Below are 12,016 nucleotides of genomic sequence, written 5' to 3'. Positions count from 1 at the left end.
AACCTCCCTGGCCATTCTTTCCAGGACTGATTGCACCTTCATTCTTTCTCCATGACTCACTGGTTTAGGAGAGTTGGAATACTCCTTGCTCTTCATTGCCCCTTTTCAGTTTTGCCCCTTACTTCCTTCACTCAATAACATCTCTTTCCTTGAAGCTCATGCTATTTATATCTATCACCCAATCAAAATCATGATCTTGTGATTACCCACAAATGTACCAACCCTACATTCAAGAATTCTGAAAACCCTCCTCTGACCTTAGTCTATTGGCTTTTCACCTTTTCTTCTGCCTTCCCTTACAAAACCCTATTCTCTGGTCACACCGTGACCTCCAATCCCTTCACTCTTCAGTTCTCTCCTAGATCATCTCCCCTGCACTAGTCACTTTCTCCTCTTCTCTCGGTAAACTAATTCATCTCTGGAATCCCTAGCATCCTTATATTAGCCAGCCAAGCCTCAACCTTGGATCCCTCCCACCACACCTGCCTTTGCTTTTCCACACACATTGCTTAAGAAAGGGGGGTAATGCAACTAGTTCTGATTGATTCTACTACAAATTTGTTACGCAACTCCAACTAGATGCTTACTGCTGCTAGCAATTATCCTATGCCTCCCTTATTAATTCATCATCCAACTTTACACAGTGCCTCTTCCAGAACTTTTCATCCCTCCTCAAACTTCCCATGGCTTCCCCTCTCCCAACACTTTCAGCTGAAAACCTTACCTCATTTTACAGAAAAAAAAAAATTGAGGCCATTTGCCATGGACTTCCTCTTCTCTCCTCTTCCTCATTTCCTGTCACTTGGGTGCCTTCTACCACCTCCTCCTTCACTCCGGCCTCCCATGATGAAATGGCCCATCCATTCCATTCCATCTCCTCCAACAGATTGTCTTCTTTCATCCCTCTTCTTTTCCTCATGTTTTTTCCCGAGACAATAGGGTTAAGTGACTTGCCCAGAGTCACACAGATAGGAAGTGTTAAGTATCTGAGGTCAGATCTGAACTCTGGTCCTCCTGACTTCAAGGCTGGTGCTCTATCCACAGCACCACTAGCTGCCCCTTCTTTTCCTTATTCTTAATCTCCTCCACAAGCTTAAATCCTACTGCCTACAGACATGACCATGTCTTCTCCCTCATTTGATCTCTGCTGACTATTGTTTCTCTTCTGCAGCTTTGTAGCTAAACTGCCTCCTGCGACAGGGCCATCTCCAGTTGTCCTGATCTCTGTCTGGCCACTGGACCCAGATGCTCTGGAGGGGAAGGTGAATCAGTGACCTTGCCCAGCCTCCCTCGTTTAAATCCAACTCACTCACATGTCACAGCGCCACCTTCCTGATGTCCTGGTCCTCTTCAAGACCAAAGGACAAACAAAAACCGCTAAACTCCTCCTAAAGGTCTTCTACAATAGATGCTTCTACATTCTCCACTCTTAATGTCTTAATTCTTTCCTGTCCAACTTCCAACTTTATCATCCCACTGAAACTGCCTTCTCCAAAGTAATTAACGCTCTCTTAGTTGTTCCGATGACCATTTCTCAATGCTCTTCCTCCTTTTCTTCCATTTCTCTGCAGCCTTTGACACATTCTCTTTGATCCTCTCTTCTCCTCCCTCCCATAGCAAGCTGCTCCTTCTCTGTTTTCTTTGTTAACTCTTTTTTAGATTATGCCCATGATATCCTTCAAGTTCTTGATACTATTTCCCTTGGTAATCTCATCAGTTCCCATGGATTTAATTACCACCTCTCTGCTAGTGATTCACAAATCTACCTATCCTTCCCCAAAGTCTCTGCTGACCACCTCAAAGGGCATTGGGTATGTAAAGCATTTTGCAAATGTAAATCATGTGCATTTACATGCAAGTGACATGTAGCCATCATAGATGAGAAGGTAAACTGTATCTCAGATGCCATCTAAGTTCATGTGCTACCTATAAATTGCCTCCTATCTTACTTGCCTACAATCTCAGCTTTTTTTTCCCAAAGGAATAAAGCCAGTACCTGCTTCAGCAGCCAGTGAATAATATCCTACATAGACATACCTTGTAGTTCACAATGTACTCTCCCAAATATGATCTCATTTGATCCTCACAACAGCCCTGAGGTAGGGTGGACAGATTACTGTCCCCATTTTACAAGAAGCCGCCCAAGAAATTGCTCATAGTAACATGATTAATAAATAGAATCTTGCAATTGGCAATTGGAAGAGATGTAGGTAATACAGTGTCTGTTCCACAAAAGGGAAACTGAAATCTTGGAAAATAATTTAATTAATCTTGAAGTTTCATTAGGATGAAAAGTAGATGTTTCATTTACAAAAGGGTACAGAGTTTAAGACTTACTGGCCTGAAGGGAAGATAACAGATTATCATTTACAAGCCTTGAAGGAACTAGATATGCTGGTGAGACTCAGATTTGGGGGGGGTCAGCTATTCTATAACATCTTTCCCCACTGGAGGTGAGAAACTTTTAAGCTAAAGATACTTAACCTAGGGTCTATGAATTTTTAAAAAATATGTATCAATATATTATGTTTCTTTGTAGTCCTATTTTACTTTAAAAATGTTATTTTGACGTTTACTGGCTTTACCAGAATGCTAAAGGGGACCATGATTTAAAAAAAAAAAAAGTTAAAACTTTATTTTAAGCCATATCTCACTAAAGCAACTCCACCCCAGTCCTACCCTTCTACCTCTTGCCACATCTCTTCATATCTGGGGCTAAGGGCAGCCTGATGAGGTAAACTAGTAAAAGTTTCAACGCAATAAAGCAACTTCTTCCTGGTTCTGGCCTATGACCCTCTTGAAACTGTCCATTGTTAGCCTGAGCAGAACAAATGGCCTTAATAATCAAGGTTTTCTCCAGATCAGTCTCTACTATATATCGAGAAGATATATACTGGAGAAGAGGGAATAAGGGGTGGAAATCATCTTTAGATTTTTGGTTCCTGCATCAACCATCACCAAGACCCTCCAGTTCTCTCCTCACCCCCATCCCACTCCTTGCAAATTACTCATTGGTTCTCAAGCAAGCTACCTCAGACATCCAGTCTCCCTGTGAGTGTCAAAGACACTTTCCTCTTTTTCCTATTGGATTCAAAATACATTATTTTGAAGATACTTTGATTTGCTACAAAAGTTATCAGCTATTTCATCATCATAGTAGGAAGGCAATTTGTAAATTCAACTACACGGGAGAGCAAGGTAAATAGATCTTTGGAGCTGGAGTCAGGAAGACCCATCTTTCCTGAATTCAAATCTAACCTCAAACATTTGTAGCTATGTGACCCCGGCAAGTCATTTAGCCCTATTTGCCTCAGTTTCTCATCTATAAAAATGGGGTAGAGAAGAAAATGGGAAACTACTCCAAGAAAATCCCAAACAGGGTCACAAATAATTAAATACAACCAAACAAGGAAATTCAAGTATTTGAGAGGCAGCTTGGCTTAATGGAGTGCAATCAATGTTGAAGTTAAGAAAACCAAGGTTTAAATTCTCTTAAAGTAATGGCTATGTCTTAGGAAAGTCACCTCATCATTGCCTGAGGCAATTTTCAATCTTTGTGGCAGTGGAGTGAGTATATTGGTATGGAAACCTGCCTCTGGTGGCAAGACCCCTTACCTTGGATTTCATTATATGTAAAATGAGAATAGCAGCACCTACTAAACAGTTATAGTTGGATTAAATAAGTATAAAGTGTATTGCAAGCCTTAAAATGCTACAGAAATATTTATTATTAAATTGTTAATGTATTTAATTGTTAATTAAATAGTTAAATTAACTATTATTGGTAGAGTTAGTTTCTTCCCTGGGAGTTCCTTATGGCAATACAATCACCTATCTGTGATTATTTAGAGAAAGCCCAGACAAGACAATTGGGCCTAGAATGGTTAGAGTGGATGGAGGCTTGAGCTTAGTCAGGAAGGCCAGGGTTCAAATTCCACTTCTGAGACTTATTTAGCTATGGGACATCCGGCAAATCACTTAACCTCTATGTACCTCAGGTAACTAAGTCCCTACAAATTTACCAAGTTACAGATCGCATTTCTTACAGGTGGAAGGGTAGTCCATATGAGGAAGTTTCTACATGGGTGGAAAAGGTATTTACAATGTGATGAGGTTCACATTTACAATGTGAGGGGGTAGATGGGCTTCAGCAGAGAAAGCCTGGAGCACTGATAGCATACTCATGGGAGCAAGAAGGTAGAACACTGATAGGATCATGTCCATGATGATTACACTCTGGCCCCAGATGGTAGTCTTATTATATGCAATCAGAAAGCCAAATTATGAAGTCAAATGCTCAGTTTCTATTTCTCCTATAAAAGATCTGTTTATACTCTAAATCCTTGCTAAAAATCTTTACAAATTTAGCTCCTTCTCCTTATCAGACACAATTTCACCTTAAAGCATTTTCTTCCTAAATTGTAAGTTCCATTAGAGAATTTGTCTTCCCCTAGTCAATTGCCAACACCCCTTTCCTTGCTAACTTCTCTTAGAATTTAGCCTACTCTTAGCAGCTTAATAAAATTTTGGCCTCTTGATTTGGAGGTGAATGCTTACAAATTCTTTTGGGAGGACTAATGGCCCATAAGCCCAATATATTTTGGGGTGTCACCCCATACCTCATTTGGTGACTATCGTATCATTCTGACTGTACCCCACACATGGGGCAGTTCTTAATGTTTTCTTGGGTCACAGGTCCCTGTCCATGTATTTGTGCTGAAGCCTATGGACTCCTGTAATAAAATTTCTAAAGGCACATAGAATTAGAAGAAACCAAAGGTCAGTAGTGAAAATACCGATGTAAAGTATTGGTTTTTTCTCCATCCAAGTTCATGGGAAGTATCTTTCCACAGAACTCAGTTAAAACCCCCAATATGGTTTTCTTTCTTTTTTTGGTGGCAATCAGGGCTAAATGACAAGTCAAATGACTTGACTTATAACTAAGTAAGTGCCTGAGGCTGCATTTTAATTTGGGTTCTCCTGATTCCAGGACATGTGTTCGATCCATAGCACCCCCTAGCTGCCATTCCCTAATGTAATTTCAAGGAGGTGTTTTAGGAAGTGAAATTCTTCGTAGGAGAAAAATTTCTAGTTTAAGTAGATTTTAAAAAAGAGAGAGAGAGAGCTGAGGAGATCAGGCTTAAAGTTTGTATTAGGGTAAAATCTCATGAACTCTTTTAGAACATTAAGACACAGCCCTGCCTGTAGCATCAGCGGTTTTTGCAAAAAAAGCTAAATACAATCACCTATTTTATATGTATTTTATTGTTTTAAAACTTCCAATATAATAGCTATCATTAAAGACCATACCAGGAGATCCCTGTGAGAACCCAAACGGGAAACATGCAGAATTAAGTCTGTATTTGCTTTTGGTGGCAAGCTACAGTTAACAATGGAGAGAGAGTTCAATAACCTGGGCTTGCAACTCCAGGAACTTACCTCTGAGAGTAAATTTTCTATGTATGAGGTTGGTTCCACTGATTATAATACAGACAGATGTGGCGAAAGACACAATAGAAAAACCTTACATTTTTGATTAAAAGCTTCACAGGAATCAAGGGATAACTGGCTCTCCCTCTACCTTTCAATCCCTATCTCCCTGGTGCCAGAAAAATTAAGGCACCAAACAAAAGGTGCATAAAACTCAAATCTCCAAGAGTACAAACCTTTCACATGAAGTTAACTTCCCTAGAATAGCTTTATTTTTTTAAACTGGATTTTGTATGTATGTGTTCTTAAGTGTTACAAATGTTTAGCATCTTTAAAAATCATGTAAACCTTGCAAAGTTTTTAGGGCTGTTGTTTGAAGGGAAATATAAAAATCTATTGGGTTCGTTAAGACGAAAATACGAACCCTTCCTCCCTGCCCAACCCCCTCCCCATGAAAAAAGCAATTGTTACAAAAATATAAAAAAATATACTAACTTCTCCACTGTTAAACCTTTTCTTTCAAAGAGCATATTCAGTCCTAGCTGCCTTTTCCAAGCAGCCAACCAGAAGTCTCCAACTACCTTTAGACATTTTGCTATCACATACAGCATATAAGTGCAAAAATTCTTAAGGGGGGGGATGGGAAACCTTCAATCCTTCCTTTTTGATATCTAAGAACCTGACTACTTCTTCCAGAATAAATTTGACACTTTTGAATAATGACAGATTAGAAGTACCAAATCAATTTCCCATTGGTTCTCCTTTCTTTGCTCTGCTCCCCCACCCTCTCAGTCCATGAGGACACAGAGAAGTTTCATTGAGGAAGGACACTTTAAGAACCCCCTTTTTCAGCCTACTCCCTGACAATCCTTCTTAGGAGAGTAAGTGGTATCTGAGTCTCTATCCCAAAAACTATACATTGAAGAGGGTTAAGATATTAATAAAAGATAGCTATGTTATATGAGAACAAGATAGGGGATTGAGATCACCTATGTCAAAGTCCCTCTCACAGTTAAGTAAGCCTCTCTTGGCTGTCTGACCTGAATACCAAGATGACTGAGGGAGTCTGGGAATCAGAAGAGGAAAGAGGGTAGCTGTATTGCTCACCAATCCCTAACTCTGGATCTAGTCTACAGCTATCTCCTGGGAGGTATGAGATCAGTGTCTTCCCTCAAACTCTTCCTCCACCCTAATAAGCTCCATCTGGAAATCTCCCTAAGTGAAGAGAAAGCTGGTTATATGGTGTGAAGCAGCTTCTAAGGGGAATAGACTTAGCTGCATATAATTTAAAAATCAGACAAGGAAGAAAAAAAATACCCTGGTTTTGGGGAGAAGGGGACTGAGGAGCCAAAGTTACTAGGTCCTCAATGTTCAAACTTTTAGTCAATAAAGAGATGTTGAAGGGCCTATCAAACACAGTCTGTACTATATCACTTGCACTCTTCTGGATCCCTTTTCTAACTGTGTAGAGGACAGACAAGTCAATTTTTCATATCCTGAGACAACTTGCAAGGGCGAATTGATGGGAGCAGTAAAATCACTGGATTGCAGATAGATATTTCCTTAAATCCATGAACTTTTTTACCAGGAATGTCAGGGTATGTGTAACCCAAGAGTCCCTCTATCCATTATCCCCAAATCCCCAGAGATGCCTCCTACAGAAAAGGGGTAACGGTCTGTGTCCAACAGGCCTAAGGCTCTCCATGAGGACAAAATCTGCATCTCATTTTTCCCAAGTGGTGTTACTGCTGAGCTCAGAGCTCCATATCTCCACCTCCTTCCTCTTCAGCCCCATCCTTCCACATGCCTACTTGGCCCCATCCATTTAAGGCCTGGAACAAATATGCCTTTACATGTTCTAAAATCCATTGACATATTTAAGGGCAAGGTCCTTTTCCTAGGCTGCTAAACTTTCAGCATCCTCAATCTGATCTCTGAATACCCCTTCTCTCAAAAGACTAGGTTCTTATAAGAATAAATGTTTTATTTTACCTCAGCTACCCAATACTTAACTGAAATTAAGATATTCTCTGGCACCTATTTTTTTACCCTAGATCTGAAACCACTTAGAACAACATAACTTTTTGTTTTGTTTTACAAACTCAACTAGGATTTTCAAATAAATCAGAGGGCACTGGTTGGCCACTTCTGCTGATCAAGTTCATCTTTCAGCTCTGTGGATACCAGGGCCTATGGAGCTTTCTGAATTGTGACCAATTCCCAGCTTGATTGGAAAGAGAAAGAGATGGAAGAGAAGTATTCTCATTATCAAGGCACAAAAAGTCTTCTATAACAAAACCAAAGGTCAACATCATAAAGTCCCTCAGGCGAGATGCTTGGTAGTGTTGTTGTTCGGGAAGAATGGTTCTGGTCCAACTAGGTTCCTAAGTCAAGGCTTCTGTGGACCCAGTTAAATTAGAAACAAACTCCCCAGGTCTCTGTTCCTTGGGCAATGCTGTCTTGGGGCTCATGCGTATTTTTCCAAAAATTTTATGTGAAAGTCCTTCAACTTCTCCAGGACAATCTTTAGCTTCTCCACAGGAGGGAGGATAGTCATTCTAGGGGAAAAAAAAATAAGAAAGAAGATTATAATAATTCCTGGTTAGCCACAACCTAGATGATGTGGAGCAGGAAGGGACTTAACCAGCCATCTAGTCCAATACCCTCTATAGAAAAAAATAGGACACAAAAGCTCTTGGAGTTAAGGAGAGAAAATCCTGAAACTCTTTTGCCTATGTCCTGCTAGTTCATGCTAAAGAGCAGTTTTATGTCCATGGACCCTCAGCCCAGTTCAGTTCAGAAATTTCATAGGATTTCAATGCTAGAAGAACCCTCTTTCATTTTACAGATAGGGAAACAGATAAAAGGAGAAATGATTTGTCCCATGCTACACAATGAATTAGTAATAGCTGAGCTCTTCTTATTACCCAGCCTAGTCATTACTTTTATAACATATGAAAGTTAAGTGACTCACCCCAACTCAAAAAGGAAATTACAGACATCCTTTTAGAAAACCAAATACACATGCTTTGTGGCCAACACTTCAGCAGAATTTCTGGCATCAGTTGACAAATCCACAGAATTATTTTAAAAATGTGTGCTGATGATACATTTACGAGCAATATTGCTCCAAAACCAAAACACTTCTTCCAGGAAGTCCTCTCTAAATGAACAAATCCTACCCTGAAAGCTTTTATATTCACTGTCTTTCTCAAAGCTTATGGTTGGTTTATACTATATTCAGCCCACAGTCCTTGCACTTTGAAATCCAGACACCCGTCACAGTTTCAGCTACCACAAAATTTTAGTCTCATGAATAAGAAGGGACCTTAACAGTTAATAGAAACCCCCCCTTTACAAAATTCCTGACAAATGGTCACATTCAGTGGTAGGAAATGCACTACTTCCTGAAGCTATCCAATCCACTGTGGGCACTTATAATTAAGAGGAAGTTTGTGCTTCAATTGAGTCAAACATTCTTTTTATTAGAACTTACCCTCTAGGGCTGAGCAAACCCAGTCCTCTCCATCTCCTATGTGACAATACTTTTCAAACACTGAAATATGGTAAGACTTGTGTAAGTCAATGAAGTGTGTATTTCAGACTCTTCATCTTTAAAAGTGGTTTAACAGTACTTGCCCAGCCTATCTCCCAGGGCTACTGTTAAAATTAAATGAGAAAGTAAAAATGCTATCAGTGTGAAGTACTATTATTGTGCTCTCAACAGTTTCGAGTAGTTTTGTCTTCCTAACAACTGGCAGGCTTTTGTTCCTTTTTAAAATTTGGTCCTTATTGGAATAAACAAGCTAGTGATTTGGGAGCCCTGAGTTTAAAGTTATCTTGCTATGGATTTTGGAGGAAGGATATAATTACCTTGTACTTCACTTTTCTTTCTTTCTTTCTTTTTTTTATACTGGGAAGGTGACATTACTAAGTCACCTTATAAGGTTCTTGAGAGAAAAGGGATATAAATATAATTGCAAAATACAGGTTTTATGGGAATGTAAACAAGAAAGAAAATTTGGTCCAAGTACAATAGCAGTTAATGCCTTCAGATTTGATTTTTTTTTGCATATATGTTGAAAAATGATCTATAGTAAATAAAGCAACCAAAGGAGCAGATGTTCTAGGTATTGAGCTAGGCACTGGGGAAACATGCAATGAATAAGACAATCCCTATTTATAAGGAACTTACATCCTAGTGGAGAAACAGTTAAGTACATGTATAATTCTATACTAAATAAATATAAAAATAATAAATATAAGCCAATTAGGGAAAGGAAGACCCTATTAACTACAGTGGTCAAGAAAGACTTCCTGTAAAAGATGTTGCATGAACTGTATCTTGAAAGAAAAAAGGGATTCTGTGAGACAGAAGCTAGTAGGGAATATATTCAAGGCAAGGAGGGAGATAGTACAAGATATGAAGATCAAAGATGGAATAATGAATGTGAAGAACACAAGGGCTGGTTGGCTAGATCACAGATTACAAGAATATCGTATCACACAAAGAAGCCCAAAAGATTAGTTGGGGCCTTGTTGAGGGCTTTCAAGAATCTGAAGATGAGTTGATATATTTTTTACTAGTGGCAACAGGATTTAAGGAATAGGGAAGTGATGTGATCCTATCTACGATTAAGGAAAAGGGTTTTGGCAACCAAGGCAGGAAGACCAATTAGGAGGCTGTTGCAGTATGCAGGCTAGTGGTGATGAGGGCCTGAAATATACTGAGGATTGTATGAAGAGAAGCAATCACATGTGAGAACTGCTATGAAAGAAGAAACGGCAAGATCTGACAACTGATTGGAAATGTTGCGAGAATGATAGCAAGGAGGTGAGGATTATACCAAAGTTTCAAATTATGGAGCTGTAGACTTGGGCATGATTGAAGGAAATAGGGAAAAATCTACTAGCTAGGGAAGAGATTGAAAATGAGAGAAAGAATAACTGAAGGGGAAATATGCTGGAGATAATAAACCTCCCCTCTTCAGTGAAGAGGCAAGACACTATGGGTGAAGCATGCTGAATAGTCAGCGGTGGTCAACATATCAGTTAATTTTGCTGAATTGCTTTTTGGTGCTGATTTTTAACTTTGTTACTAGGGGCAGCTCAATCACTGGGGGAGGAAAGAAGTGATGACTAAATTTGGAAATGAATATGATGTAAAAACAAAAGATATCAATATTGATGAGTTGTTAGGAACCCTTTCTTGCTTCCTCTCCAAGGCAGAAGAAAACAAAGGCAGCTTTGCTGGGAGAATTTGGACAAAAGTCACATAAGATGAGCAAGATAGGCCAAAATGAGACTCAGTGGTGAGAATTTCTGAAGTGATGAGATCAGAAATACAGCTGGATATTTGTGTATCAACAGAAATAAGACATACTTTTTTTTTTTTTTAATAGAAGCTATGTAAATAGAAGGTGGTATTATCCCAACTTAAGAGAATCTTCTATTTCCATAAAGGGAACAAATTTTTAGAAAAGGAAATATCCTAGTAGAAGGGAGAAAACACTCATTTTTGAGTCAGATCTCTCATCTAACACAATGTAGTTGTGTGTTCTAAGACAATCACTTCTCACTGGATCTCAATTTTTTCATCTGCAAAATGGAGAATACTGCTGCTACTAATTATCTCATAGGGAGATTGTAGAAAAAAATGGTTTGTAAAATCTTTACAATTCACGCAGCTTGTGTTACAGTAGCTAGTACTAGACTTGGAATCAATGTAGACTCAAGACTTACTATATGGGCAATTCACTTAACCTCTATGTCTCAGTTTGCTCATCTGTAAAGAGACTAATAATAATAGCGCTCCCAGTGAGGATGAAATGAGATATAATTGTAAAGCACTTATAGCATAATGCCTAGAAGAGAGTAAGCACTATATAAAAAAATTTGCTATTCAGATTTATTATCACCATCGTTATTATTAGTAGAAGGCAAGGATAATCACCATCCAAAAGAGACTGGAAATAATCATGTTTTTGACATCTCTGGGTGTTGGATGTATATTCTCTGTTATGAAAAAAAAAGTAGTAGAGTAGAAGATGGCCCTTCTCCAAAGATTTCACCCTGGCCTAGGACTTGGCTCCTTTTGGGGCTGCACATAAAACCACAGTTGCACCCCAGACTGAGAACTATCCCACCCAGGATAGAAAGCAGACAATACCTTAAGTGGTAAGTCCCTTCTCTCTGGCCAAAACCACTACCAGGTACCACACAGATTCCAGTTTCTTCCAGAAGCTTCATACAGTAAAACATGTCTGGGGCCATCTTATGGGCCTGAGGAAACAGAGCAAAATTAATGAGTCATTATTTGCTTTTTACATTTACAATCAAACCAAAAGGAATATTTCCCCACTTTTACAAGTTCATAAAATTAGAAATGGAAAGAAGCTCAAACAGTCCCTTCATCTAATCGAACCCCATCACTTGGCAGGTGAGCAAAGTGAGGACCAGAGAAGGGCAATGATTTGCTTAGGCACATGAAAGGTGAGTGGCAGAGGGAAGATTCATACCCAGAGTTCCTTGACATTTTTCTTGTATCAAGCTGCTCTTTCCCACATGGGCAAGTGTTGGGTCCTGG

The 12,016-nt window shown here is 39.2% G+C and overlaps 1 protein-coding gene across 1 annotated transcript in view; it reads right to left on the bottom strand.

Annotated features, from left to right (window-relative positions):
* Positions 1-5,247: 5,247 nt before the first annotated feature.
* GPT2 (glutamic--pyruvic transaminase 2) overlaps positions 5,248-12,016 on the bottom strand; it is a 53,111-nt gene continuing 46,342 nt past the window's right edge. The window contains exons 11-12 of the mRNA XM_051979788.1: positions 11,600-11,712; positions 5,248-7,988 (exon numbers count right to left, since the gene is read on the bottom strand). Of these exons, the coding sequence (XP_051835748.1) occupies positions 7,898-7,988; positions 11,600-11,712 (204 nt within the window). The 3' untranslated portion in view covers positions 5,248-7,897. The remainder of the gene's footprint in view (positions 7,989-11,599; positions 11,713-12,016) is intronic.

The sequence above is a fragment of the Antechinus flavipes genome, chromosome 2 (genome assembly GCF_016432865.1).
Source record: "Antechinus flavipes isolate AdamAnt ecotype Samford, QLD, Australia chromosome 2, AdamAnt_v2, whole genome shotgun sequence".
NCBI lineage: Eukaryota > Metazoa > Chordata > Mammalia > Dasyuromorphia > Dasyuridae > Antechinus > Antechinus flavipes.
This window is presented reverse-complemented; position numbering and strand designations above follow the sequence as displayed.